This window comes from Puntigrus tetrazona, chromosome 8 (genome assembly GCF_018831695.1).
Source record: "Puntigrus tetrazona isolate hp1 chromosome 8, ASM1883169v1, whole genome shotgun sequence".
Classification (NCBI taxonomy): domain Eukaryota; kingdom Metazoa; phylum Chordata; class Actinopteri; order Cypriniformes; family Cyprinidae; genus Puntigrus; species Puntigrus tetrazona.
This window is the reverse complement of record NC_056706.1, coordinates 7,707,762-7,733,854: the sequence shown is the minus strand read 5'-3', so window position 1 is coordinate 7,733,854 and position 26,093 is coordinate 7,707,762. Positions and strand designations below refer to the sequence as shown.

Below are 26,093 nucleotides of genomic sequence, written 5' to 3'. Positions count from 1 at the left end.
AACTGTGGCTGCAGTAAGCCCTGGAGGCCGTTATTAAATTTGCTTGTATCATTGTAAAGGAAATGGCAAACGCATTCGACTTAAAGGGCACCTGGCATCTGTCTCTTTAAAACCAAACTCAGCTAAATTAAAAGTGCACAGTTGGACATGCTAAGCACAAACTGTGCCCATGCCCTTTGCAACCACTCTTGATCAATTCTTAATATGTCTAGCCAAACATTTTCCTCTCCCTTCAAGTAAATACTTTCTGCCCTTTAAATTAAGATCTAAACAACTCATATGAAACAGAACATGTTTCTGTTTTCCAGTATGTTTGCTCAGTATGTTGCTTTTATACAACAGCTCGATAAACAAGAAGTTAATACCAATTTTTGAATGAATGTATTGGTCGAATGTATCGGTTGCTGCATAAAAATCACTTTCTGGTCCTTGGCGCCCCCAACACTGACCCCAAAACTTATTAGAAGAAACTTGTGGACCTGAATTGGGTTTGTCAGATAAGGGAGAAGGGGTTGAGAAACACTGTGGTAGACAAAAAAAAGCAGACTGTGAAAATATAATTATGTCTGAATTTAGTGTTCTTTAAAACATGCGTAAGATTGAACTTACAAATATGCTAAGTTTAAATTACATTTTTAAACACATAATATGTAGAACATACTTGTGGCAAATTACTTATTAAAAAAGAAGTACTTACTAAGACAGTGTGCAATTTCAGAATTTCATACGCAGACAGTTTGAATTTTGAGTGAATTATGTGAGTGTATGATTCAATGAGCCACTCAAAGTCAGCACATTGTTTCATTCCTAAATAAATTAGTGTTTTTGATCAAATCGTTTAAATTAATTATTCAAATCACTCACTCTTAAAGTCACTTGTCAGCAACTACTGGAATAACGATTGTTCTTACATTGAAAACTCCCTAAGAAAAGAGTAGAGTGGCAAGCCCAGATGAATCATGCACATTTGTATTTATTAGAAACGAGTCAGTAGGGCAAGTTTTGATTTCACGTCTTGAATAGCAGCATAATGTTATTCATTTACATTAAGGGTTTGCAGTCAGAGCTGGAGTGGGCTGGTCAATTGCAGGTTTGAAGTGGTAATGTAAGTAGGTGAAAATGACAGCAATTAAAACAATGGTTTAACAGTCCTGGAGTGTGTTATTTATCTGTATAATGTGCCTTGCTGATCTGCAGTAATGGAGAGAGCGTGAAGAAGTGGTAATATGTTTTTTTTTGTGTGTGTGTGTTTTTTAAGGAAGTAAAGAGAGTAAATGGAACATCAAGTGGAGCATACAATATTATATATATATATATATATATATATATATATATATATATATATATATATATATATATATATAACTAAACATGTATTTAACTGATTATTATTATTACGTAAAATATTTTATAAAATAACTTAAAATAATTCGATTCAATCGGATGTCCCCAATGTGACAGTTAGAAAAAGCAAATGTGTTTATGTGTGTTTTCCTACCAAAGACCTGTCTTGTTCTGATCACTGACATCTGAGAAATGACCATGTTGAGTTTGTGCTCTGTCCACAAGTGCTCCCTCTCTCCTGATTAGTGTGGAGAGAGATCTGAAAGACCTTCTTCTCTCACTGCTTAATCAATAAACCACTGACAACCCAGTGAGTGAAACAGCAGAGAAGAGAGAGAGAAAGAGCTCTCAAGAAAATAGTTTGCCATCCACAATTGCCGCCCCAGGCTAAAAGCGAGGCCTGTGTGTGAATATATTTTTAGAGAGTATAAGATTGAGATTGACAGAGATGGTGAGGCTGTAAATTGAGTGTCAGGGATCTCACTATGTAGTGAGAAAAAGAAAGAAAAAAAAAGGAATAAGAGCAAAAAAAAAAAAAAATCATGAGAGAAATTAAACCTCGGAGCTGTAACCACGTAATAAAGTTGGGTGCAGAGAGAGGTTTCCCGTCTGGACTTTGTTGCTTTCAGAAATTATTTAGAACTCTATGGGGGGCAGGAAACTAATAACCTATATTAAAAAAGCTGTCTTTCTTTCAACTACGCTTACAGACCGAGTTTTTGGGGAATCTGAGTGGGTGAAGTGTGTAAAATTACTTGCTTTGTCCCAGCCGGAGATATGTTTCAGTACAATTGTATCGAGCCTGACATGTTCCAGGTGACCTTTCGAGATTGCAGGGGTTTGTTATTGCATGCACAAGGTTAGTTATGTAAAATGTAGCCTCAGACGGGACGCCCACAGCCCGCTCCATAGTCGGTTCACTGATCGTCTGGTGCACATATTGTCTGAAATCACTAGCTAAAAAAAACACCACAGTGCAGAGGAAATATCATACTGATATGGCGTATCCTGCAATATGTATTCAACAGCACTGCAAGACTAATATATCCACAGCATGAAACTGATGACAAGTTCAGTAGGTTGTTTACAGAATGATTCAAAAAGAATCAGTTCTTTTTGTGGATCAATGCCTTATAATGCAACCGGTGCCATCCAACTCCTGAACCAATAACTCCTGTGAACCAAGTTGTTCTTTAGTGAATCAGAACCATAAAGCAAAAGAAGTTTGTGTGTGTGTGTGTGTTTATATGTGTGTGTATATGTGTGTGTGTGTGTATATATATATGTATATATATATATATATATATATATATATATATATATATATATATATATATATATATATATATATATATATATATATATATATTTTATTTTATCTTATCTTATTTTAAGCACTGAAAGAACCATTCTTGAAATTGTTAAAAAACCTAAATCATTAAGATTCTTACATTCTTACATTATTTATGATTCCCATTCATGTAATTTTTACAGTGGACTTTATGGTGACTGAGTGGGCTTTTTGTGCAGTAAACTAGAGCAATGAACAGACTTTATGCTGATGGAGACATGCTAGAGGAAGTGATGCATCTTGGAGGATTGTCTGTATTATGCTTTCTCTCTCTCTCTCTCTCTCTCTCTCTTTCTCACTCTCTCTCTCACTCTCTCTCAGGATATGATGTACCCCAGCCTTTAAAAGGCTTGAATCTCATGCTACGTTTACCTTAGTGGTTGCTCAGTGCTTGTTTCGATCCAGGCCTGTTTCCACGGCAGCACCGGACTTGTTTCCAGGGTAGCAGCGGTTGGCTGTCAAGTGGCGAGCGGTTCCCCCAACACGCCCTTCTAGCCCTCACTGTCACATACAGAGGGGGCGGCACAGCTAGGGGCATATCCCAAAGAAATCACCACTGCTTTTATTTCTTCTTGTTTGTAACTCGTCCTTTCAAGCAAGGCAGCCATAAAGTTCAGTCGTGCATTCTTCAAAAAAACCCATTATTGCCTCTCTCTGATTCCCTGTCGTTCAGAGCACAGACCAGCATCTCCTCTTTCTTCTCTCTCCACCTTTTTTTTCTGTTTTGAAGGGACGAGGCAGGAGTCGGGGAGAGCGGAGGGAGACTATGACCAATGCTGCCAAATCGAGGGCGAGCAATTTGGCAAAAGGGCTTTAAGCATGACAGATTTCTCCCTCTCTGTCTGTCTGTCTCCCTCTTTCTCTCTTGTTATTCTCCTTAATGTCAAGAGGCAGCTCGCTGTTTGCTGTTTTCTTTCTTCTTTCTTTTTTCAAGTCCCAATTTCACATGGTCTGTCATCTGTGAAAGCTCATATGTTAAAAGGATAGAAAGATGGTATTGGATTTGTCAGTTGATGCCAAAGGACTTTTTTTTTTAGCCACAATAATAAAGCCACTTTCTGCGCATATTATATAGTTTCATATATAGAGGCCCCAAAACCTTGACACCTAAACCTTGCTTAAATTGTATGAATGTAAATGCATTAGAATATTAAACCTAAATGTTATCTAGCCCAGTGTGTTTTCATCTATGTTTAAAACAGGTTTTTACCATTGCATAATGCCTTGTGAATTACAGTTCTGTTAATGAAGACAGACACAGACAGATAGATTATGCTTAAAATGCCATCTTTAGAACTTTTAGGTAACAATTAAGGATAGGGATCAATTTTCAATAGTTGTTATTAGCATGCATATGATTAGCATATTGGTTGTTTATTACTTATAAAGCACATATTATGCATTATGCTATTATATATCCCTAAATCTACCAAATTCCTCACTCTACAACTTAAACTCAACAACACCCTTACTAACTATTTATAAATAGCAAATTTGGAACTTGAGGAAAAAGTTGTGGTTCAAGGGATAGTTCACACAAAAATGTAAATTGTCAATAATTGCTCACCCTCATGTCATTTCAAACCCATAAAACCTTTGTTCACCTTTGGAACACAAATTAAGATGATTTTGATGAATTCCAAAAGCTCTCTGACCCTCCCATAGACAGCAAGGATGACAGAAATTGGACCTTAAAATCAAGTGTGACTGAAATTTGTATTTACTCTGTGATTGTCCACCTCCTGCACTCAGTTTTATTCAAAAACCTACAGGGAATTCCGAATTGGCACAACCATGGCAGTGACTGATTGTTGACTTTAACAGCAAAATGTCTTTTTTCTCTTCATATTAAGTAGTATACCTATAGTTTTGTGATTTAAAGCTATTTAACCTGGTTTATTTCAATGCTGTGACATCCATAAATTTTAGTGTTCAGAATTTTCTCTTTCCTCTGTTTGAATGACTCACTCTCAAAATCCTCCATCTCTGCCAGAGGGCCGTATCGCAGGTCGACCTTTCCTTTTTAACCTAATTAGTAGCTGTTTCTGCAACACGAATCTTCTAAAGTTCTTTGTTTGACTAAAACAAGCAACGAGCAGTGACCACCCACTAAATGACTATTTTTCTTTCTCTCGCTGCACGATTCTCTTTCTTTGTCTCTCTCTAGCCTTTCGACTGACACTTCCTCCACCTCTCTCAACCTCAATTGTCGTGAAATTGTCGAGAACAGAGATCTCTCCATTTCACGGAGATGAGCGTGAGGGAGAGAGGGGGTTCTTGATTGCGCTAAATCGATCTCTAATCACCCCGCGCTCAGTGCTTTCATCCCTCCGGACCATCTACGAGGCTTAAGAGGGTTCAGAGTTGTATTTACATGCTGAGTTTTGCTGTCTCTCCATCTCTCTTCAGCTCTGTCTGATACCAGTGTCATAACATGCCATTGTAATCCTCTGGAGTGACTCGCTTCTTACAGTGCAATGTGGGAACCAAAATCTCTCTGACCCTTGATTGCTCACTTCAGCGTCCACTTACAGGCTGAGATCTGACTTAGGATCACATATAGCGGGTTGTTGACCCGGGCATGCACTCTCTCTTCCCTTTCTCCTCCAGTCTGACCTCCGTCATCCCCTCGACTTTGACTCGGTCCTTTCACAGTCTGGCTTTCGTGGCAGGATCTGGCCCACTGCTAGCGATAAATGTGATGTAAAAGAACGAGATGGATGTATTCAAAGGGTTTCTTTCAGAGAGGCTGCGTTTGAATAGAATCAGATCGGAGATTGAAGAGCTAGTCGGATGCTTTGAGGTGAGAAAGTAACATTGAGGAGCCCTGGGGTGAAAAATGGTTTATGACCTTGTGGCTGAAGAAAATCCTCGAGGAGACGCGGCGCGTACTGCCTGTTCTGCTTCCACCTGACCTGTACACAGGCAGGAATCCACAGGCGTAAAGCTCTATTTCTTTTAAAGCCCTGTCCTTGAAGAATAAAGTGAGATGGGAGCGAGAGAAAGAGGGAGGTTGATGACTGTTCGGCTCCAGCACCCTGTACAGCAGCCTGCGCCCTGTATAAATTTAACACTACTGACAATTTACAGCTAGTCCGTGTCGGCTGATATGACGCACACACGGGCGAGCGTGTCATTCCACTGCTGCTGCAAACTGATGCTAATTCACTCCAGCGTGAAGGTGCCGGGTGCCGTTCGGAATAACTGAATGCTTTTGGAGGAAGAAGGCCCTCGTCTTCATGGGCTGGAGGTTGGAGGGCACAAAACCAAGGCTGTGTTTTACTCCCACCACTAATGAGACACTCTTTGGGCAGCCATCTAAATTATTTACTATATTTTTATGGCATATATTGCCATATATTATGGCATTTCAATATGCGTGGATGTATGGGTAGGTAGGTAGGTAGGTAGGTGTTTTTTTATTTTAATGTACTTTAAAATATATATTTTTTCCTGTGATGCACAGCTTAATTATCATCAGCTTTTACTTCAGTCTGAGACATGATCCTTTAGAAATCATTTAAATATGTTGATTTATTATTAGAATAATCAATGTTGCAAACAGTTTTGCTGCCAGATACTTTTGGATATATATATATATATATATATATATATATATATATATATATACACACACACACACACACATTTATTTTATCAATATATGTTTTATTCTTTTGTTTTAGAAATGTATCATAGAAAGTATGGTGTCCATATTGTTTTCATTAACTGTTCATATCCAAAAAGCATATTTTTTTACAGTGCCATCGTGTCCAGAAAACTATAGCAGTACAATGATACAAGATGATCGTAAATCTATTAAATTAGCGAACATTTTCACTGGTGTTTTGAGACTTTCAGACTCCGCTGTATGTTTCTGCATGTCATTATAATAATGCTAATAATATAATGGAGGGCATGTGGTTATTGAGCAGTAGATCTGGACTCTGCATCGTCTGACCCGACAGAAAGGACACAGCAGAAATAAATGCAGCCTGTCATGTTTGAGTCATCTATCTCAGACCAGCGTGATGAAACTTACTCTGCCCGTCTTGAACAGAGCGAAGCTGCCATTTCTGCTGAATTTGATCTGCTCAGGTTCCAGCTCTCTTAAAGATCCCAGGTAATTGTGTTACGTCAGGGCCCTTTTCATGTCTTATCAGCTTGCATTAAAAGTGGCACGTCGACCGCAGGAGAAAAGCCGAACTGCACAATCTGCATAACCTTCAAAATCCATTAGATTTTTCACTTTTTGTCAAAGACACTTCTCTTCTTTTGATGCCATTTACATATTTATCGCACCTGATCATAATACACTCGCATTTAATTTTTTATTTTCCTCGCGTCGGTCGGTAACGTGGGGACTTGTGCTCTCAGGTGAGAAATATGCTGTGGTGGTTGTCTCAGCCAAGGTTGTCAACATAAAATTTCTCCCCCGTCTCGCACTCTTTTTCTCCTACGCCTTTCATTCCTTTTCTAATGGAAGTGGGAGCAGTAGAAGGAGCCGAACGGGGCTGTTGACCTTTCATATGATTTGGAGTGGTGGGATCTTCTTTGAGATGAGGGATTCCCATCGCTATCGGGCCGGCAGCACCATTAAAGGAGATATAGAGCAGGCCTGTGGAGTCCTTTTAAAAGAGTCAGCCCATTACTGGTGCTTTATGGTCTAATTGGAAGTGTGTCTCGCCTATAGGAGAAAGCGCTTGTTTATGTCCCACCAGGTCCTTATAGGTAAACGGGAGAGGTGAGGTTATGAAATCGGTCAAGGTAGCGTTTATACATTAAGGCATCAGAACTCCTGACGTGTGTCAAAGGAAAACAGAGTGTAAGAAAAGCACTGACACAGCGAAACAGGCAGAAAAAAACTTTGCCGATTGCTAAAGCGCATTTGTCTTGTTTCATAAGAGTTTTTTCTGCCTTTTGTGCAGGGTTGGAGGTGGTGAATTGGATGCCTGTTGTTGATCTTTAGCACCACCTGCAGGTCAAAGGACTCCAAGTCCGACATGTGTTGTGTTTGGAGAGCAAGAGAAATGAAAGAAAGAGAGCTCACGCAGCAGTTCTCAACATAAAGATAAACGTTTGCTCTCTGCTAAGCTGCGGGCCCTCTGGAAAACGCTGATAAAAACATTGACGCAAATGAACATTAAAAATACATCTTACAGAGTATTAATTCCGAAAAGAACCGTATGGAATGGCTGCAAGTGACTCGTAATGAATGTTTCAGGGCCGTTCGCTTTAATGGGGAGGGAGGACTATAGGCAAGGGCTCGGCCCATCTGTCCCGCACGTCTAAGTGTAGCGTTTGCCTCCAGGCTGCTGCATTGTTTTACATCCGCTGGCTTGTTTGCGGCGGGTCGGGCCCGAGGTGGGATTTATAACTGATGGAGCCGCACACCCGGCGCCTGCTGAAACGCAAGCGCTCACATTTCCAGCAAATGCCCGAGCCTTTCCACCGAGACTTCTGAATGGCAAAGCCATCCATCTCTGTGAAGGACAGAGAGGGGGAGAGAGGTGGCGAGAGAAATTTTGCTGTAAAATTCGACGAATGTTTTATGATTGCAGCCCATGCTGAAGTGTTTTCAGGCCCCCAGGAAGCAGATTAGAATATATATGGGTGAACGTAGCATAGCGGCAATCAGCATTTCCTGCGGCTCAGCACAAACCCAGATGAGATCAATAAGATATTAGGCTTGTGTACATAGCAATGAGCTCAACGATCACCGGAGTCGTTTAGGACACAGCGAGAGAGGCTGTGATATATTATTGACCGGCCATACAAGACAAGGCAGTCTCATGGGAGGGCGGTGTGTGTGTGCGCGCACGTGCATCCATGTGGTAACAGTTGCTTTACATGACAGATAATCATCTGTTCACTGCAGTGGGGTTTTCTGCTACACCCTGTGCAACGACTATGAAAAAGGATGGAAGCTACCCTTACAAAAAATGTACCAGGCCATGGTTTCAACCAGCTTTGTTACAACTATATAACGAAAGCACTGTATTACATTTTATCATTTAAGTAATATCATAATATAATTGCATATTAAGCTATAAATTACTGTTTCAGCTTAAATATTTTACAGATAATGCACTTTTGACATTTACTATTTAGAATTTTTTTACAGTATAAAGCGGGTCTTTGTTTTATAATATGAAGTCACATTTTGTATTTTAGGATGGAGCCTTTTGTGGTCCATGTTTTGGGGTCTGTGGCATCAAAAAGTTTGTAAATGCTATGGTGGTGTGCTGAGATGTTATGTAATAATGCATCTACCTGAAACACTTTACTGACCAGGCAGCATTCAGAACTGGAACAATCTAGTGTTTCTTTTTTTGATGAAAGTGGTGGTGAATTACCACATTTTTCTTGTAGTAGCAATAACTGTACTTTGGCAGAAGCTGTTGTTACCACAGTAGATTTTTATAAATCCAGTCCCTCTTACTACTAGTAAAAGCCACCTTTGAGACGACAGGCTTGCTTGAACTGCTTCAAGAGCAAATCTGCCACAATGATCTCAGGTACAGTTCTAATCATTTGCCTTCAGCCTTCGCAATCCTTTACAGACTTAAAGACGGCCCCACGGGAGCCCGAGTCACCATAGACATAATGTATTAGGCCATGCTTGTCTTTACAGCTAGTGATGGATGGATATAATATTCAAGGAGCCTGCTGAATAATGCATTTGGATATTTTAATGTTTCATTCGTGGTCAAGTCTGGAAGTGAGGAGGATATCTTTGAGGATTGACCTGTGTTCTGTTATTCCTCAGACTGCTGAGGCATCAGTACGCATGTGTGCTTGTGCCTTAATAATTCTGTGATATTGCTCTGACACACACACACAGTGCATGTTCATTTTTCATCTTAATGCATTACTTCTACATTGAATAGTGTCATCCATATTAGTACAAAGACCAGTTTAGCATTTTTAGCTGTCATTGTCTGTCTTTTAAAACGTTATATATTTTATCGATGTGCCTTCTAACAGAAAGTGATAACAGAGGCCTTATACTTTATACTTATACTGTGTGTGTGTGTGTGTGTGTGTGTGTGTGCATGCTTGTATCTCCCTTCAGGTGTAAATTCTTGGTCATTATGTGATTTTCTTGCTAGAGAAAGTTCTTTCTGGCTTACCTGTTTGGACAACCCACGGCACAAACCGATAAGAGGAAACCGCGAAGGCCGAACAAATTCCCCATCGTACACGTTCCTGTAGCTTCCAGCATTAAGGAACGGGGTGCTCTGAGACTAAAATGTGCTCGCTTCTCTGCCTGGAAGCGCATCAGACTTTTAAAGAGGAGCTTTTGTTGGCAGTCCTTTCGCTTTCGTCCAGCCTTTCTTTTCATTAACTTGAATGGTATTCCCATTCCATTCCCAACTGGCATCACTCACAAAGAGGGACTGATTTGATTTACGCTGCATTAAATTCGTCTCTGTATCATTTTGGAGATTGTCAAAGAGGAGAAGAGGACGAAATATCTAGAAACAGATCTAGGAGTTATTACTGTATCCACGATGAAGTACCTAAGATGGAATTCATTTAGAAACACAGTAACCATAAAATCCTATTTACCAAAAACTAAGAAACGGCTACACCTTTTACAAGATTCATATATTTTTTCAAGTAGCTTTTAATATATTCCCTAAAGCCTGCTTATATGGGTTTTCAGGTTTTTGTAAACCAAAGCAGTTTAGTCTTACATGAACGTTTTACCCATATCTCTGTCCCTTTGAATTAAACAGGTCATTTGCTATAACTTTAGGTGTTCTATATATAAACGACCTCTGTTATGATTAGCCAACCTCTACATACTGGTATATTTCTTACTGTCTTTAATAACTTTTAATGGCTGAATGACCCATTTTTGCAGCTTAATTTGCATAAATGGTGTGAGGGATTGGGGATGAATAATAAACTTCTGCTTTTAGTAAATACTGAGTACATATTGTCTACATATTGTCATAATGCTAATTAGCGGTATGTGTTATATAAGGAAACCATCTGTATTATTGAGCAACTTTGGTGCATAAGTCATCCTGCAGCATTTTTATAAGCTTCAAACGATGAAGCTTATTGAAAAAGAGCAGTTCTATTCATTTTCTGAGCAATCCAACGAAACTGAAAAAGTCCAATAAACGTACATTGAAAGAAGCCTAGAACATTATACGTCATCATAGAGACTTCAGAGTAGGCACTTTTATTAATTTAATATTAAATTGGTGTAGTTAAAGTCTTAATTGAAAAGATGTAGGCACTTAAGGATCGATGTACACTCGCCTGCTACAAGATGTTTTTCTCCTGCTCTTGCGATCAGTAGCTCATTGTGTTTTGTCCTCCTGTGGAGTCTTCATTAGTTCTGACATTTCCTATCACTCCTGTCCTGTCATACTGGCTTTCCTACTGCATGTCTGAGGTCTAAACTCCAGGGCCCAGACATATGGCTCCTGACCACACATACACTGTCCTGCCAAGACCCCTACCTGCTGAGACTAACCTTTCTGTGTTTGTGTGTGTGTTTCAGCCCATCTGAACCAAGAGCGGGAAAAGCGGGTGGTGTTTCTCACAGCCCGCGTTCACCCTGGAGAATCACCTGCTTCCTTCATCTGTCAGGGTAAGACCTTGTCTCGTCTCGACACACACACACAGACCGATGATGTCCTGAGATCCTGTAATCTGCTGAAATACAAAACACTGACCAACGTTAAGGACGGTTGGCCTCGGCGGGCCTCTGCGCTTCATCAGAATTCTTTTCTTTTGTACTTTAAGTTCTTGGATCCGCTGTGAGTGAAGGTCAATGGATGAACAGAAAAACAAGAGGTTAGGGAGTGTACGGCAGATTAGAGGAAGTGTCAGCTCACCTTCTCTGCATCGCTCCTAAATCTGTTTTAAGCCGGCGATGCAAAGACCTTACCTGTCATGAGGCACAACACTTGCTGACACAACAGTCCGACAAAACGCCCAGATTTCAAAGGCAATACCATCAACAACATCAATTCTATAGAAGAAGTCTGCTTTCACTTTGCATTACAATACAGAGACATGGCTCTCCACGTCCTTGACAAATGATGATATAATGCAGTATTTTCACAGGAGGATTATGTTATAGGTTTCCAAACCTTAATGTAAAAATATTATTGACTATCTTTTGTTATCCTAAAATGGGGGTCTTTTACAGAAAGCATGCTGCGGTACTGAAGGAGGTCTGCTTTTTTTGGCTTCAGCTGAAACTAATTGAATATAAACCTGAAATGAAAAATATGCATTAGACAAAAATACATTATCAAAGCTACTCCCTGGAAACAGTACAGTAATTATTTGAAATAGGAATGTTTTGTAATATTATAAATGTCTGTTACTTTTGATCTATTCTATATTAATTTAACTCTAAACCTAGTAGTGAACAGTATTTTTACGTATACAGTATATATATATATATATATATATATATATATATATATATATATATATATATATATATATATATAATTATAGGCCCATTGACCCCTGTCTCATTATATAGTGTTAGATGTTGGCCATTAAGCATTGGCAACCACCCACAACATCATTTAGAACACATTTTCTAAAATGTTAAATGAAATGTAATAGTTTTTTGTTTCTCTTACCAATATTGAGTAGTACTGTTTGTATATGTGTACTTGTATATATATCTGGATGACTTCTGCCACCTGTCATCTACTGAAAACAAACAGTCAGTCTATAGCTTCTGTGTACATCCAAATAATTTAAGAATGTCATTTGACATGGTTAATAGTGTTTCGTCTAAATCTTCATGCAGCTAATTATTGAGTTCGGCCTTGTTGTAATTCTGAAGAGGGCTTTTACTCCTTAACTGAAGTTCGGTCAGTAAGCTTCAAAGTCACCTGCCCTGCCACCTTAATAACACACACACATGCAGATATGCATGAATAAATATAGGAACTTCAAGCAATTAGATAGCATAGCAGTGTGGCCTGCCTCTGTGCCACATTGACTCAATTAGAGAGCTTGTTATGCCTCCATTAGCACTAATGAGCAGGACAGAGTGGGTGAGGGGTTGAGGAAGATGGGGGAATGAGATGGGGTCTGCCCTCTCGCGCACACACACACTCCTGCTCTCTCTTTCTATGCTTCTTGTTTACCTGTCAATTATTCGCTCTCAGTGCAGGGCAAATGGAAGGACAACTGGTGACTGGCACTATCGACATGTCTCACTCGCTGCAATTCTTTCCGTCCGTCCTCTGTCTGTGTCTCTTTCGCATTTTGTTTGCTCTAATTGATATGATCTTTGTTTCTCAGATGTATAAATCTCTTTCTTTCGTTCTGTTGTCTGATCTAGTTTATTTGTATTGATTAGAGATGTGTGACTCTGATATCCTTCACTGATGTTTTAATGCCATTCGCTGTCCAATTAATATTTAGTCTTTAAGCTGATTTGATATAAGAAAGTTCTTGTGCGTGTCGAGCGTTATACTTTATTTCTTGTATTTGTCTTTGCTGCAGGTGTCATCGACTTTCTGGTCAGTCAGCATCCCGTCGCTCAGGTCCTGCGTGATCATGTGATCTTTAAGATCGTTCCCATGCTCAACCCTGACGGCGTGTATCTGGGAAACTACAGGTCAGCTGAAACGAACAATCTCACATAATATAATATTTTAAATTATATTATATTTGCACTTTAGTTTTTGCAACAGGCATTTAGTTTCAAGGATCATACAGTAATTTTAATATAATACAGACTTAGGGTTTTTTGGTTGCATTTTCTAATTGTTGGCCCCAACTACTATGTGCTTACATCAAACAATGCATACAATGTACTTATTGTGGTTATATTATATTACTAAACACTGCTGCTATTGAGGTGAGATATATAGCTTAGGGAGGGACAAGTTTGGTGGTATGGGTATTTTTAAGGGTGGGTTAAGGTGTAAGGGATGGATCAACAGTTTAAATATAAATGTAATTACAGAAATTAATTATAGATGTAGCTGCATATAGGTATTTTTAAGAATATAAGTACAATGTAAAAACATATATGTCCACAATAAGTGCATTTTATCAAATTATTCATTTTAATAAGTGCAAAGTAATTAAAGCCACCTAATATAAAATGGTACTATTTTTATGTATATTATTAGATTTATAAATATAATTGTTTTATTTATTACATTTTATTGTCATTATTGAGATTATATGTATGGGTCATATTTAACATGAATGCAGTTAAAAGGTGTCTGTAAATACTTATTACAAAAAAGATTACTCCAGATAAATGCTGTTCTTTTTAAACTTTCTATTCATCACATAAACCTGAAAAATGTATGGTTTACACAAAAATTTAAAGCAAAATAGCTATTTTCAACATTAATCATAATAAAAATAAATGTTTCCTAATGACCAAATCAGCTTATTAGAATGATTTCTTAAGGGCCATTTAATGCTGATTTAATGGCTACTGAAAATGTAATAAATTAGTAAAGTAATAATAAATATTCAATTTAAACTTTAGAATAGTAATGTACGTATATAACAACAACAATAACAATAATATAATATAATTATTATTATTATTATTATTATTATTATTGTCATCATACTCAAAGCCCCTTATCTGTCAGTATTTTACAAGACATTTTACATGAGTGAAGTGAAAGTGTACAGAAGTGAATTGTAGTACAGCTCTGTGTGTGTGTGTATGTGTGTGTGTGTGTGTGTGTGTGTGTGTGTGCAGTGGCCTCACTACACTAGGGCTGCAGTTGGTCATGCACGGCAGGTGTTGTCTTCACTCCTAATCCCATTATTGGCTTTTATATAATGGTGGCGATCATTTTGAATACATCAGTGGCTCGCTGTGTTTTCCCATAGGCCTACAGAAACCACGTCAGTGGCTGCCACCTTGTGACAGCTCTCATGAACTGCAGAGCTGCAGAGGCGGATCAATGGTTCAATGGTGGTGACAGGGCTGACATACGACATACGCCACCGCTGACCCTTAAAGGTGCTCTCGACAGCAACTTTAACCGATGCTGCCTCAACGAGAGCCATTGAGGTCCATAATTAGAGATCAGATCCATCTCTCTCTCCCTCCCTCAGTGCTGAATCAGTACTTTTTTGATCGAGAGAGAGAGAGAAAGCAGATGCAGGAGGGGACATGGGATCAATCCTTGCTGACTGGGGATTAGTGTTGTTCTGAGAGCTGCAGCATTGACTACAGGTTCAGCTCAAAGTCACAGTCACAGAGTCTCAGCTGGACAGCATCTGTCCATTCCTCACATCAGTCCACTGCCTCAGGGAAAGGAAAATAAGGTTAAGGTTAAAATTAACAGGACTTGTGTGTATTATTGTGATACTTTAATCAGCTGTTTGAACTCTCATTTTGACGGCACCCATTCACTGTAGTGGATCCATTTGGTGGGAAAATGGAAATTTTTTCCAAATTTGTTACAATGAACAGACAAACTCATCTGCTTCTTGGATGTCCTGTGCGTGAGAACTAAAGTATTGTATATAAATTATTATATAGCCACAATGACGCGTAAACTTTTAAATCTGAATTATAATTAGCAATGTTAATATAATGTAGGTACATGAACCAACCAGAAACTTTAATGAATGCAAATCTGCTGATTTTGAAATGTTTATGACAGACACCACAGCTTTCATCCTCTGTGATTTGATGTTTTTTTTACCTCTCATTTGCATAATGTTGAATATGTCACAACTTTTCGATGCTTACACCTCTCCGCTGTCAATCCCACAATACACTGCATGAGCCTGCTGCTCATCTGTGTGATTTTTTTTTTTTCTGCGGTTCTGATGACAGAATGTGTGTGGATTTCGCTTTGAGCTTATCTGTGATGTTCAAACCCAATAGTAAATAACATAAATGATTGCGGTTTCACAGCCACACACACATGGAATCTCACCGGTCCAAAGTCTCCTCATAGTTAGCTATTAAACATCCAATATGTTAATATTCACTCTTTTCTCTGATGAAGGTTTTTTGTCATTGTTTTATTGAGTTAAATCGTTCAATCTTTCATTTGTTTAATTTAGGTGTTCTCTAATGGGCTTCGATCTGAACCGTCATTGGCAGGACCCTTCCCCTTGGGCCCATCCGACTTTACATGCCGTCAAACAACTCATTGTCCAAATGAACCAAGACCCAGTGAGTATCCACATAGTAAAGCTGCAGGTTCAAATTAATGAAATATTAATTTGAAATTGTGATATTTCTGTGGCTGGTTTAACAGATTGTCTAATGTTTTAATGCACCAGTGAAATACAGTGTATTATAATTTGGGGGAAAACAGCCACATGGTGCACTTCTCTGTATATTAAACTGTTAGGAGAAAGTATTTTGTCATTGCTTTTTAATAAAAACACACACTTGCACACTGTCTTTGAAACACAAGGTTATATATAGCATTTTTAACTACCTGGCTCAGCATATAGGAACCAATGTACTATTCAAAGCAGCTACAACTCAGCATTTTTCTCAATGAGTATCTACTTGAGTGTTTGCATTCCCTCTGCCCAGGTGAGTCTCCTACACACACTTTCGCCCGTCTTGTCTTTTGTTTGAGAAAGCGCCGCCTCAACTTCCTTTATGTTAATTATAGCAGAAGAGTGAGGTTGTTGGATTAGTGAAGGTCAGATGCTGTCCTGGGAATCGTCTGCCCTTTCCTGCTCTTTCACATCCTGATAAGACCGGCAGGCACACTCAGGAGCGGAGGGCAGCGCCACACGGCTTAACCTTTCCCCCAGGCCTGACACACTGATCAATGTGTTGCTTCACGCCAGAGTGATCTGCTCATGTCCCTCACATCCCGACAAACACACACACACGTATGCTTCATTACATCGTGAGATTAACTGTGAGGTACGTTCCATAGTTACATAGTCGTACACTTTCCATGGGTCCTAAATGGATCCAAACAAGCAGCTGTACAACTCTTACTTGATTGTATCGTTTGATTGAGCACCCCAATCACCTTAACACAAAAGTATTGGTTCAGTCGACCAATAGCATAGATGAAGTGCCTTCACAAAATCCGTAGTAAAAACAGTAATATTAAAATCTGTATTTCTCTGTTTTTCAGTTTTTGCACGTTTTGTGTTTTAATAGGTGTATATATCTATGAATTTATTCCTGTAATGGCAAAGCTGTTCCAGCGGCAGTTATTTCTCCAGTCTTCAGTGTCACTTCGTCCTTCAGAAATTATTCTAATATGCGACCACAAAGTCTTAAATTGCACAGGTATATTTGTAGCAATAGCCTAAATATATTGTATGGGTCAAAAGTAAACATTTTTCTAGGATATTAAGTAAAGATCATGTTCCATGAAGATATTTTGTAAATTTCCTACCATACGCATATCAGACCTAACTTTTCATTAGTAAAACGCATTGATAATTGATTTCATTTGTACAAATTTAAAAGGTGATTTTCTCAGGGTTTTAACATTTTTGCACCGTGATTCAAGTAGTTGTATGCCGTCCAAATATTGTCCTTCTCTAACAAACCATACATCAGTGGGAAGCTTATTTATTCACCTTTCAGCTGATTACATTTCAAACAATTGATCATTATGACTGGTTCTTGGGTCACATACATTTGGAGCTCAATAATTTCTTATTATTATAAAAGTAAAAAACTTGGCTGCCTCAATTTGTATTTATTTATTATTTTACAGTGTACATTTGAAGGGTGATTGTGCGTGTGTATTTTGTGTATTTATATATCTTGTAATTAGATTTATATTTGCTTTTTTCCAGAATGCTTGTTGAAATTCCCTGTAAAATTCCCCTTCCTTTCATTCCGTTTCAATTTCTCACTGTCGTTTGGAGTATAAAAAGAAAAGAAAAGAAAAGAAACAGAGGCAGCTAGTTTAGACAGATGTGTAAGACTCCTTTTATGAGGAAAGAGTGTATGTAGGCAGGAGAGAAGGACTCTGGGGAGAGGTAAACATTTCATAGCTCTCTCTGGATGCCTCACTTTGTGTCCTTGTTCCATTCCCTTCTGTCCTTTTAAAGAGATTTAGTGGGGTTTGGGAAATCATAGTGCCCCTTTCTCTTTTTTTTTTGTGTAGTTGTTGCTAATAACAAGCTCACGATATGTTTGAGTAGTTGCCAGTTTAAGCACATGAAGTCAGAAGTTCACTTATCACTTAGAGGGGTCACCAAGGGAACATAACCAGGAAAATGTTATTTCCCTTGTATGTAATTAGTCATTAAGCTGATGCTTTTATCCAAAGCGACTTGCAGTACACTTATTACAGAAACAATCCACCTGGAGTTTAGTTGCTCAAGGCAGGGTGTACCACAAATCCTGACAGCCCTGTGCGAACCAAGTAGTGACGTCACAAGAGCATTGAAATTAACCCAGTGTTGATTTTTTTTTTTGGTCTACAATATTGCTTTTGGCTTGTCGTGAAGCAGTGTAGATTAAAATGTGTTCTGGAATAAAGCTCAGAATCTGCTCCTGTGTGTAAATGTACATTATATTTGTGACTTCTGTGCAGTACAGAAATAGTCATCTATTTATCAGAACAATATTATTGGTAGATTTTTTTGTATTTAGTTATGTCCATTTTCATACATATGAAAGAGAGCTGTTGTGAATTAAACAATTTTTAATACAATTAAAATAGGGCCTAAATTATCGCCAATTAGTTATGTTGGGTTTTTTTTTATTAATATAATGCTGTTTATCTAAAAAGAAATATTAATGTATTTTGTGGAAATATTCTGTCAGGTTAACTTTCGTTATCTTATCACATACTGCAACTCAAGTAAAATATTATGGGGCATCATTATTGGTTTATATGGCTTTTGTAGTTATTCTGATCTGAATCTCTGCTTGATTCATCCCGCTAAGTAATAATCTTGGGAAATCAAGAAAAATCTCAGCTTGCAGAACTAGAAATACTGTATGCTATTGTGTGATGAGCTTATATGAGAAGCTCATGTCTGTGAGGCAGTTTTGGTTTGGATGGAGTTTTGGATTACTTGTGCATTTGTTGTTGTTGTTCACAATATGGCGTGGAGGGTTTTTGACTGATAAATATATCCCAGTATGCACAACAGAGGAGGAGAGCTCAGGATGGGGAAACACTTCCCTCCCCATCGTCACACTGGGCATCTCACAGCTATACTGACAAATACATACAAACGCAAACAAGCGCACTCACACATAGACGTACACAAATGCAAACACAGACACATACAAATATGCGTGCCATTCGAGATCACATGCCAGACTGGCATTGGCTGTGTTCTCTATGGTTAATCACGTTAGACACAGCACAGATCAAAGCTATGGGATGCCAATCTTTGTGCCAGCCCACTGACAGAGGGGCAATGCCCCCGCTGCCCACTGGCACATTCCACCAATATGGTACACTTTGGTCTCACATTACTTGTTTAAAGGCATAGCTGCCATGTTTGTTTGTTTTATTTTTGTTTAAAAGAGAGGACTATTAGCTATGCTTAACAGATTGTTATATTTAAAAAAAAAGTAATTAGATTAAAGATTGTAATTAGTTTTAATTAAAATGTTTAACATATCTGTATCTTCAAATAAAAGACAATATATTGATCACTATTTTATAATATTAATTTGACCCTTTCTATAGTTTTAATTTAATTTTATTATTTTCAAATCCCCTTTTTATCAGAAGTCATGCTTATCATAATAGATTCATAGAAAAAAAAGAGATTATTACCAATTATTACTTGTGTAACTGTATTAATTTCTTAAATATTAATTTGTATATATGAATATACCATATGTTAACATATACTGTATTTAATAACTGAATATTACTTAATATTCAGTCCTTGAATCTGACCTGGCATTCTACCATTATCAGCACAGTTTATTTCAAATGTAGGTTTTTATTTTATTTTATTTTATTATTATTATTTCATATATTATTATGTATTGTAATAAATATTTTTGATCAATTTATTGTTTGAAAGCAATTAACACATTAACTTACCTTCATTTACATATCGCTAACAGGGTTGAAAAATAATATTTTGAAGGCTAAGCACCAAAAAACCTTTTTTTTTTTTTGCATTAAGAAAATGCATGCTTCCTCATATACCCACTTTCATATTCAGTTGCACACAAACACTGCGAGGCCGGTTCAACAGCAGGCAGAGTTCAGTGCCAAGTCAACACACCAGCTCCCTGTTCCTAGTATGCTAACACAGACCATGCTAAGCTAACCCATGCTAATCTACAACACTCACCTTTTAATTGCGCAAACTTTTCTTGGTTAACACACTAGCTTGCATAGCTTTCTAAGCCAAAAATGTGTGCTGGCAGAAAAAGCACTTTACACCAATTACACAGCCCTGCTCAAATTATACCAGTTACTAATATAAAGTTTATTGCATTTTTACAACAACCGGTACTGGCAATGACTTTGTATTTGCTTTGAGGATACTGCTATTTTGGTCCTAATTATTCCATTTATTAAGTGTTTCATTGTCTTTTTTTAGTGGCGTCATTGAAGGTTTTTTCTGTTTGCTCACGCCAGAAAGCCCAGATTTAGGTACAATTTGAACACATCGTTGATAGGACTTTGTGATCAATCCATCTCTTTGAGCACTAAAGTCACCTGAGTGGTTTTCAAACCGAAACAATTCGCCATATTACACTCTCGAGTGAGCAGGTAAGAAAATGACTCGAAGTTAGCGATGCAGGTGTATATAATCTGTCCATGAGCACCAAGTATTTGCTTAGGGAAAATGAAAGCGAGAGAGAAAGAAAGAAAGAGAGAGGGAAAGAATAAGGAAACAAATGGACCTATCTCCCGCGTAAAACGCTGCTTTTCCAGCCCATTTATCATAGAAAGAGAGGGATTCTTTTTGATTGGCTGATTACCTCGATCATTCATCATGGCCCAGATATCCCCACCAATCTGACAACAGCATTTTGGATAATTTGTTAAAGATGACAAAAGGGCCGGCATTGCCATGGTTCATTTCTGACCTTTTTAATATTAGAAAATTAATTTTCCGCCTGAAACAAATGTATTAGATCCTGTCAGACCGGCCAGATGAATATTGCACCTTGAAGCCCCCCCCTTCTCTGTGCGGTGTGTGTATGAGCTGTTGTGTGTGATTCTGATAGTGGCAGAAAGCAGCCTTGCGAGAGAACGAGAGAGAAAGAAAGACAGAGAAAGAGAGAGTTGAGACGTCCTCTGGTGTCAGACGCACCTTTCTAAGCAATTGCTGAGATTTACGGCCAATTTACGTCCATCATCACTTCCTGTCCTTCGTCTTTCCATCATCTCACATTCAGTGAATCTCTGAAATATCTGCACTTGTCTTTTTCTCTATTTCTTTCTCTGTCCCTCTCACGTTTTTAACTGTATTGTTTATAAGAGAAGTAAGAAACGCATTAGATGAGCTTCTGATGTTTGGTTAGAAATGATATAGACTTAATCTTAAGCTTACGTTTCCTAAACATCATACTAGTTCCAGAGTTGCTCCCTCATATAAATAAAAATGGTTATTCTGTATCATCATCATATTCTTTCCATTTTGAATGTTATTGGCAATAATGGTCGAAATAGTGGTTCCACTGGAAAAAGCACAAAATTTTTTGCCACTTCAGAGAAAATACACTACAGTTCCAATAACATTTACTTTATCAAAAATACAGTGAAAACTATTTGACTGTACAAGTAGTATTAAAGTTAAATAACATTGCAATTAAATAAAATGTATTCTGTTTTAATAATTTTCCTTTGATTGTAATGATGCTAAAAATTTGAAATAGTAAAACATTTTAAAATATTTATTTTAACTTTTGATTATGTACATATTACATTGTACAAAAAAAAAAAAAAAAAAGTAAATTTTGCGGTAAAATACTGGCAGCTATGGTTAGCAAAATTCTACCATAAAAATAATGTTAATATACCAACCTACTGAAGTACTGAAATCTGTTTTGTGCCTTACACGGATAACCATTAAATGCAGGTGGTGATGAAAAAGTGTGTGTGTGTGAACATATGGATGTCTTCACAACATTCCAAACTGTTTATTATTTTAGCATTTTACCCATGCAGCTCAAATTTGAAGCCACATCTGTGTTGTGCTGAAGAGCTGTGTATACCGTCTCTAATGAAGGAAGGAGGATGGAAACTGTTGCACTATGGAGCGCTGCCATTTTCCACCCTGGCAAACATCTGAAATGCATGATATAATCTGAACTCTGTCTGATGAGCCGTCTTTTCAAAGATCACACGCACAGACGCCTTCCATCTTTCCTTTTCTGCTTTCGCTTTGCATGTAATTGTGCGTTTTGACCTCAATCAGAATATTTTCCACATCACAACTGTATTTCAAGTCTTGCATTATCAAAATCTCTTTCTTTTCCCCTCGTCTGCGGAGGATGGACAAACTTCTGAGCGAGCAGAATCTGTTGCGTTCTCTCTTCATAGGTATTGCTGATGCTAAGTGCTTTGTGGTTAAATGCATCAGCTTCTAATCCTGCTTAAATCAGCACCATTTCTTAATTCATACAGATAAGCAGAGCATTTATGGGCCTTAACAGCCCAGACTAATTACTATTCCTTAGATAAGTGCTCGTCCGACTAAATTCTTTTGACCTTCCATTTCTACTCAAAGGAACGGATAGACGTTTGCCTGCTATCCTCACATGCAAAAAGTGTGATGGTATTAACTTCCTTTTTTTTTGTGTATGTACTTGAATATTCAACACGTCAACACTCAAATTATGCTCTATTTTCATATTCCTAATTTCTTAATTGCCCTTAATTACTTAATTACAAATTCAAATGAACAAATCTGGAGGTCAGAGACGCATGCTAATTGAACAATCAATCAGCGTTAAACTAGCAGAGTATTGTCCACCTTTGATTGACAGCACATTAAGAGTGTGTGATTGGCTGTCTGTTTGTTGACATTGAGGGCTGTAGATGGTGACTGTACTTTTCTGTCACGAACGTCCTTGATATTGCGTAAGGAAAATCAAGTCGGAATCTCAAGACGGATGTAATTTTCATCATGAATGTGAATTTTTTTTTTTTTTTTTTTTTTTTTTTTTGTATACCAAAGGAACCTTCATTCGTACTATAATATAATACTAATTTATATAACTCTTTAAATTTTCTTACAGTGCATTATAGTAATTGGGATAATATTCACTTCACAGTTTTTTGAATATGGAAATTATATTTATTTTATTTTTGTAACCGTATAAGAATTCAAATCATAGAGGTACATTTTACAATTAATGTATTTCAGCAATTTTTTTAATAGTGTATAATATTTCATAGTAATATATCGATATTATTTAATTATTTAAGTAGAAGTTGCTATTTTGTCATATACCTGTTCTATACACTTCTAAACAGAAAAAAGACAAAAATGGTAAGTTCTTTTACTATTATTTATTACTATACTATTCAAAATAATAACAATGACTATAATGATATATTCATTATAGTCATTGTTATTATTTTGAATCTGAATATCTGTTCATGTAATATTTATATTTTATATATCACAAAATAATTTTAAACTAGTTTTAATTTTAGTTAAAAGTAATAACTGATTTTTTCAACAGAAATATTCCATACACTTTCTGTTTTTATATGAGAAGCTCTAGTATTACTTTAATGAATCATTTGTTTGTTTGTTTGTTTTTTCTTTGTCCTGAAATACATTTTCATGTTTTTAAAATCCATATAACAAACAAGATCCATAGTGTGTGTGTGTGTGTGTGTGTGTGTGTGTGTGTGTTTCGTAAATGGTTCTACATGAGAGGATTGACCCAAGTATGAAAGCCTTGCTTTTTTTTCAACTTCACTTTCCATTTCTTTGTCTTCCAAGATCTAAGCACCATGACAGTAGGCACCTGTTCCCAAATCAGTGTTGAAAGGTTACTTCTAACCCGGAGGTAGAGAACAGCTCTTGCAGAGCGGAGCAGCGGCCATTTCATTTCCACTCTTAATTATGTTGTTAACGGTGCAAAATGAGCCAACGGTCCTTGCCGAAAGAACGCAGTTCTTCACGCATACATTGCCATTACACAGCGTGTGATCCTAAGCATCTCTTTGAGCAGGAGAAAAGGTCAAAAATGTGTGTGTGAACGTGTCTACATGTGAGCAAAGTCACCGGCCCCACCCTGACTTTGTAATGCACGGCGAGTGTGTGGGCGGTTAGACAGTTACCCGCCTTTACTGCGCACTGGGAACCCCTTGAAGGAGCTGATGGAGCTACCCTAACAGTGACCAGTGCCTCTCTCTCTCTCTCTCTCTCTCTCTCTCTCTTTCATTTTCCCCTCCTCCTCCTCTTTTTTTTTTGTCTGTGTGTTGTTTCTCCCTCTTCCTTGCGGGCTCCATCCATCAGACTGGCATGCGTGCAGCCGCCCCACTCTCAGCCACCATATTTCACCGCCTGCCATCAGAGGCCTGACAGCCCTGCGCTCACTAGGAAATTGCTTTGGCTGTGAGCGGAATTTCAAGCACCGGGTGCTGCCCAATCTCTCCCCCCACTCGCATCTCTCTCTCTCTCTCTCTCTCTCTCTCTCTTTCTCTCTCTCTCTCGGTCTTTGACTCCTGATGTTTCTCTTTCTCTCTCGCTCTCTCTTCCTTACTTCTGCTTTACCTCCCCCTCCTGACGACCCGCGGGATTCGAGGTGTGCTTCGGAATGCGTAATGAAGAAAGAAAAGGTTCGGCGTAGACGGAGAGAGCGCGGGAGGGGGTCAAAGGGTAGAGGAGTGGGCCCTATTATGCCTGCATCAGATGCTTGCAATGTACACAACGGATGGAGAGAGATAGGCAGCCTCAAACAAAATGGCCATTACTTTGTCGCCGTATAGATACGCCGAGCTGGATGCTCTTTTTGATGCCTTGTCACCGAAGCTCCGTGACTCACTCTTTCTCTCTCACCCACACACAATAACACACACACACACACACACACACAAGGTGCATCAAACAGCAGCCCTCCGCGTGGCGACACCTCGTTCTGCTCGACAGCGTGATCCTCTCTCCACACAAAACCACACACAAGTGTCTCTCTCATCATCTTGCCAAGCGCAAGCTTAATGATGTGGCAGCCATGATGGAGCAGCAGTTTCCTGCACTGCAGCGCTGTTAGACAGTAACTGAGACAACACGGAGCCAAAATGGCGTGTGGGAGGCTTGAGAGGGGGCGTATCTGAAGCATTGTCCACTGTTTGAACACTTTAAAAGCTTTTTTGAGGATGTAAACACTTTTCAGGTCTCTTTATACTGCTTTCGCTGAAGTATATACACATTTTCAGTCTTCTTTGTTGAGATGTTTCTTTCTGGTGACACTTTGCCATTTGTTTCTGGATTGGATTTCTGCTCTGTGAGTTTTTTTTGCTGACAAATATTATTGTATGAGTTTCCCGGTCCATATTAATCATTTATTCTGCATTAAACGCCTGAATCCGGCCCGCGGTTGAGGTAGTGAGGCGTGCCTGCTTCGCTTGCTGACTCAGGAACATGAATTAATCCCTCTAAACTATGGCAGTTGTGACAGCTGTTCTATAAAACACCCAGGAGTGTTGTTGCTCTTTCACAGGACCGTGATGAATAATGCTGTGCTTATTTTTGCACTTGGAGCATCGGTGATGTGAAACCACAGCATAGTTTGATAGTTTAATATTTAAGATGTTTGCTTGCTCTGTTTTTCTATGGACAGTCAATCACTTGCTGTCTGTGTTACCAGCAGAAATGAAAACCCTCATGTTATTTCAATCCTGTATGACTTTCTTTCATCCACTGAATACATGCAATGCTTGTTTTTGTATAAAAAATAGCTTTTCTATATTTTTTCCTATTGTATCTATTTCTTTTCTTTTTACTTACTATACAATTAACAAAAAAATAAATAAATGTAATAATATGAGTTCAAAAACAGCATTGATGTCTTTTTTAACATTGTATTAAGTGTATGGACTTTTGTTTTTTGTAGAGAATGTGATAAGGATGTGCTCATCTCTTCACTTGTCTGTCTGATCTCTCTCAATCATTGTGTCTCTCTCCATGTGATTTACAGAAAGTGAGTTTGGAGTTCTACATTGACGTGCACGCCCACTCCACCATGATGAATGGCTTCATGTATGGTAACGTCTTTGAGGAAGAGGAGAGAGGGCAGAGACAGGCCGTCTTTCCTCGACTCCTGTGCCAAAATGCGTCTGACTTCTCTCTTGTAAGTCTAATGGGTATTCTCATGGTACCTTTTAGTGCTCTTCTGTTTGTAAAACACAAAGTGTAGGTCTGATTTACTCCTATTTAATTTTTGGATGCTGCTCTTATGTACATACACATACATTTTCCCTGCATGTGAACAATTTACGCGATGTGAATTTAACAACATTCT

At 38.2% G+C, this 26,093-nt stretch overlaps 2 protein-coding genes across 2 annotated transcripts in view; one reads left to right on the top strand and one right to left on the bottom strand.

Annotated features, from left to right (window-relative positions):
* The window catches only part of LOC122350865 (collagen alpha-1(I) chain-like), a 513,797-nt gene that overhangs the window by 285,683 nt on the left and 202,021 nt on the right, over positions 1 to 26,093 (bottom strand). The gene's annotated exons all lie outside the window — the stretch shown is intronic.
* The window catches only part of LOC122350881 (cytosolic carboxypeptidase 6-like), a 51,596-nt gene that overhangs the window by 6,602 nt on the left and 18,901 nt on the right, over positions 1 to 26,093 (top strand). The window contains exons 2-5 of the mRNA XM_043247648.1: positions 11,217 to 11,306; positions 13,196 to 13,310; positions 15,749 to 15,860; positions 25,770 to 25,922. Coding sequence (XP_043103583.1) covers positions 13,273 to 13,310; positions 15,749 to 15,860; positions 25,770 to 25,922 — 303 coding nt within the window. The 5' untranslated portion in view covers positions 11,217 to 11,306; positions 13,196 to 13,272. The remainder of the gene's footprint in view (positions 1 to 11,216; positions 11,307 to 13,195; positions 13,311 to 15,748; positions 15,861 to 25,769; positions 25,923 to 26,093) is intronic.